Source organism: Paralichthys olivaceus, chromosome 24 (assembly GCF_024713975.1).
Source record: "Paralichthys olivaceus isolate ysfri-2021 chromosome 24, ASM2471397v2, whole genome shotgun sequence".
NCBI classification, from domain to species: domain Eukaryota; kingdom Metazoa; phylum Chordata; class Actinopteri; order Pleuronectiformes; family Paralichthyidae; genus Paralichthys; species Paralichthys olivaceus.
Genome location: NC_091116.1, coordinates 12,438,846 through 12,443,443, shown reverse-complemented (window position 1 = coordinate 12,443,443; position 4,598 = coordinate 12,438,846). Strand labels below are relative to the sequence as shown.

The following is a 4,598-nucleotide window of genomic DNA, read 5'->3' as shown; positions in this document are numbered from 1 at the left end:
TGTTTGTCCACTGTTTTATTTCAGGTTGTGACAACAGTTCAGACAGTCAACACGGCTCAGGAATACCATCTCCTGCTCGAGCAGATGAGAACAGCCAGTTTTAATGAAACCCCACGAGGAACAAGCATCTCCGCTAAAGTCAGACCAATTGGAAATATGCAGTTGACGAGCTGTTTTGTGTAAAGACAGTATTTTATTCCATCTTTCATTGGAAACATTAAATAGAACTTTCTTTCAGGATGACAAAGACAGGTATATTTTGACATGTTTTACAAACCAAGTGCTCCTAACTGCAGGACCCTCCCTCCTCTGATTTTCTCTTCTCCCTACGACAGTTTGTTCAGATGTTTACGAGTGCTCCTCGGCCAGCTTCTCAGCCTTCTGAACAACTTCTTCGATGGGGCCGACCATGTAGAAGGCCTGCTCAGGCAGGGCATCGTACTCGCCTGAAGACAAACAGGTACAAAAACACGTTAGCATTCTGAAGATACCTCCGGGTGTGTGAGAGGAAGAAACGACGTGGGTTTCTCGCACACTTACCATCAAGAATGCTCTTGAAGCCCTTGATGGTTTCCTTGAGGGGCACCAGCTTGCCCAAGTGGCCAGTGAAAACCTCGGCCACCTGGAAGGGCTGTGACAGGAAACGCTGGATCTTGCGGGCACGAGCCACGGTCAGCTTGTCCTCCTCAGACAACTCATCCATACCCAGGATGGCAATGATATCCTGCAGGGATTTGTAGTCCTACAGGAGCAAAGATGGAAACGTTAGACTGGCTCTAACAAAACGAAGGCATCAAAGAGTAGAAATGATGAAGTCCCAAACCTGAAGGATCTTCTGCACGCCACGGGCAATGTCGTAATGCTCAGAGCCGACGATGTTGGGGTCCATGATACGGGAGGTTGAGTCCAAGGGGTCGACGGCAGGGTAGATGCCCAGCTCAGCGATGGCACGGGACAACACAGTGGTGGCGTCCAAGTGAGCGAAGGTGGTGGCAGGGGCGGGGTCAGTCAAATCATCAGCGGGCACATAGATGGCCTGAGGGAGAGAAGAGACATTTGCTCTTTAATAGTAATGATTCATAAAACATGATGGAACTCTGCAGGAATTCAGGATCAATGTGCATCCCAGGTCAGGTCTCCTCCCCCGAGTCACTGCTCACCTGCACTGATGTGATGGAACCCTTCTTGGTGGTGGTGATCCTCTCCTGCATGGTTCCCATGTCAGTGGCCAGAGTGGGCTGGTAACCCACAGCTGAGGGGATACGACCCAGCAGGGCAGACACCTGAGAGGGAAGGAGATCAAGGTCAGTGTCCAACTGAGGTCTGAATAATGAAAAACAACCTCATTAACCAGGTTATAAATTCTAACGTTGGGTCCTCTGACCTCAGATCCAGCCTGTGTGAAGCGGAAGATGTTGTCGATGAAGAGCAGCACATCCTGACCCTCCTGGTCACGGAAATACTCGGCCACGGTCAGTCCAGTCAGAGCAACTCTGGCACGGGCACCAGGGGGCTCGTTCATCTGTCCGTACACCAGCGCCACCTGATGGAGACACACAGAGGTCAGTGCTGAATGTTTACTTTGATGACACAGTAAACGTAACTTCTGTTTTTTATGTGATTGTTTTCTTAACTCCTCACCTTTGAGGTGGTGTCCTTCAGGTTGATGACACCAGACTCAATCATTTCATGGTACAAATCATTTCCCTCGCGGGTTCGCTCTCCGACACCGGCGAACACGGAGTAACCACCGTGGGCCTTGGCCACGTTGTTAATCAGCTCCATGATCAACACGGTCTTGCCCACACCGGCACCACCGAACAGACCTGCAACAGGGAGACATGTTAGCGTGAGCTCTAAACGTGACAAGTATGTGAACTATCTGTCCAGCTTTTAAATTTAGCACATACCAATCTTTCCTCCCTTAGCGTAGGGGGCCAGCAGGTCCACAACCTTAATGCCAGTGACCAAGATCTCCTGCTCCACACTCATGTCGGTGAATTCTGGGGCCTCAGCGTGGATAGGTGCGGTCCTGAGGAGGAAATCCAGTTATAAACAACTCTCACAGATTACCCAGAGTCAGTCAGGGCCGGAGTGACCTCTGTAAGTGTCAAAGTGAACTCACTGCTTGGTGGAGATGGGACCTCTCTCATCGATGGGCTCCCCGATGACATTCATGATCCTGCCCAGGGTCTCGGGTCCCACTGGGATTCTGATGGGGGCTCCGGTGTCCAGGACCTGCTGTCCACGGACCAGACCTTCGGTACCATCCATAGCAATGGTGCGCACTGTGCTCTCCCCTAAACACACAACACGACAAGGTCAGTGCACAAGTGTCGTCTCTCTCCCTCTCTCTCTACAGGAGGTTGGCGGTTGCGATCCGAGCAGCTCACCAAGATGCTGAGCCACCTCCAGGACGAGCCTGGACTCACGGCCGCTGACCTCCAGGGCGTTGAGGATGGGAGGGAGCCCCTCATCGAACTGGACGTCGACGACAGCACCGATGACAGCCACGATGCGGCCGGTGGCGACGCTGGCTGCGGCTGCAGGAGCGACATAGTCTCTGCCTGAGGAGTAGAAACACACACACATCGTGTTAACACGTGAAGTTCATTCCTGTTGTTTAACGTGTTAGCTGCAACAACTGCGTGTCCGGCCGCTCCCCCTCAATGTCAAGTCAATGCTAACACCGATTTAGCTTGAACACAACTGAAGTATGACCTTTAAAAAAAATAAATAAAGAAACAATCTGCAAACATGTGCTGAACTGTAATGAACTCCTTCAAGTCTGATCCCAGAGGAAATAAACCCCGATGACGTAGAAATGAATGAAGTGTTCGTTCAAGCTAACGCTGCTAAAGCTACTAGCTGGAGCCACGTCCAAACAGAGGACACTGCGTAGAGCTGTGTGTTTACACTTTGTCGTGATCTCTAACTTTATTCACACAAACCTGGTGAATCTGTGGGAGAACACGTCTTTGCTAAAGTTGCTAATCGCCCAGCAGGATCTTGCCAGGACGTCGGAGCTAAGCTAGCGCGCTGTGCGCAGCCTCACATGTCATTACACAAAGGTCATTGCAGCTAGCAGGGTAATGACACAGCCCGGTCATAGCATGTTGCATGTCACGTATGATGTGGAGCACACGTGGACACGCGTGGCAACTTTATGTGCCTGTGTTCCTTCTAGATATTTCTGTATTTTCACATTTCCTGACTCGGGCCTGCTGCGCCGCTGCAGCCAGCGTGTTGCTAGCATCGGCTAACGTTAGCGCCCTCTCGTTGACAAGCGCCGAAATTAAGAGACTTTCCACCCGGACACGAAGCACCGGGCATGCGGGGACTTACGTGAGAGGACGGCCGGGGATCCAACGAGAGCCTTCAGGGGCTGGGCCCCAGGCTTGAGAGCCTGCAGAGCCCCGGTGCAGCAGCGTCCTACGGCTCCTAACATGGTCAAAATGGCTGAAGGTGGAAAGAGACGGAGGAACTTGCGGCTTTATAATGAATGACGGCTGCGACGAACTGCGCATGTTTGTGACGTCAGAAGAAAAAAGGGGGCAGACCGAGCATGCGCACGTGAGCCAGCTGACACTGTGCCCTCCAGAGGACAGACCCTGAGCTGAGGGAGACCACAGACTGTATATAAAGGGAGACCAGAGGTTGTTCTTCTTCTGCAAGTTGTTCACTTCATGGAGAGCTTCTTCCAGGTGTCACCCTGTTCACCATCAGCTCACCATCAGTCCACCATGTCCCATAATCCCCTGGGAGGAGGGCAGTTGTGTTCTGCTGCACTCTACCTGACTTGTTGTCTGGGTCACTGCCGCCGGTGGCCTTCTTTGTATTCAGGGAGCGACTGGTTTTTGTGTCAGCGCAGGACAAGAGAAGCACTTAACGTGACATTTAGAGACGCTCAGAGATTCTCTCCCGAGGCCAGAGGGGTGGGTGGGTGGGTGGGGGGGGAGAAAAGAAGCGATGATGTTATCGCAGACGTGTGTTTTAAATGCCAGGAGGGGTGCTTCACCAGAGAGCTTTGGCCACAAAGATAAGAGAATAACCCTCCAGCCTCTGCTCCTGAACCTCTCGCACCAGTTCTGGGGATCACGCTAAAGCTTTGTCTGAAATGGTTTTAATCTCGTTTCTCTCAGATATGATCTCACAAGAGGGCTTACAGAACAATCTTCTTAGATTGTACATTAGGGCCGCGGTTATCCTCAGAAGAAATCCACACATGCACGGTGCATTTTAAAGACTCGTCCACGGACTGAAATTTTAGGAGTGGGCGACACAAGCTTACTGGGATTTTGAATCTTAACCAGATGGTCGTAATACACATCATGACTGTGATTCAAAGCCTTTTTTTAATTTTTATAAGAATCCCGCTCCCTGAATGATTTTGTGAAATCTCTTTTCCTTTTCTCCTTAATACAAGACTAAGTATCTGTTATTGATGTGGGTTTATTCTGAAGGGACCCCCACAACAAGACGGCATGAATATTTAACAGGTAAACAAAGGTCAGTCTTCTGGTGTGCATACTGAGACTGAACTCATCAATCATCATTTCTGCATGAAATCAGTTTGGATTAAAGAGAAAGTTGCCGCC

The 4,598-nt window shown here is 50.7% G+C and overlaps 1 protein-coding gene across 1 annotated transcript; it reads right to left on the bottom strand.

The window, feature by feature from the left end:
- Positions 1-3,534, bottom strand: atp5f1b (ATP synthase F1 subunit beta). The gene is made up of 10 exons (XM_020105148.2): positions 3,346-3,534; positions 2,394-2,567; positions 2,126-2,300; positions 1,911-2,032; positions 1,642-1,826; positions 1,385-1,543; positions 1,161-1,283; positions 824-1,036; positions 541-742; positions 1-446 (listed from the first exon to the last, which is right to left on the bottom strand). The coding sequence occupies exons 1-10, from the start codon at positions 3,446-3,448 to the stop codon at positions 349-351; spliced, it is 1,554 nt and encodes a 517-aa protein (XP_019960707.1). The 5' UTR covers positions 3,449-3,534; the 3' UTR covers positions 1-348.
- Positions 3,535-4,598: the final 1,064 nt, after the last annotated feature.

What these genes read in the sequence shown, in the direction of transcription:
- atp5f1b (XM_020105148.2), bottom strand. Translation starts at nt 3,448, where the DNA reads ATGTTAGGAGCCGTAGGACGCTGCTGCACCGGGGCTCTGCAGGCTCTC. An exon ending in GGTCCCATCTCCACCAAGCA is followed by an intron (nt 2,033 to 2,125) that starts GTGAGTTCACTT and finishes TTTCCTCCTCAG; the next exon opens with GACCGCACCTATCCACGCTG. An exon ending in CGCTAAGGGAGGAAAGATTG is followed by an intron (nt 1,827 to 1,910) that starts GTATGTGCTAAA and finishes TCCCTGTTGCAG; the next exon opens with GTCTGTTCGGTGGTGCCGGT.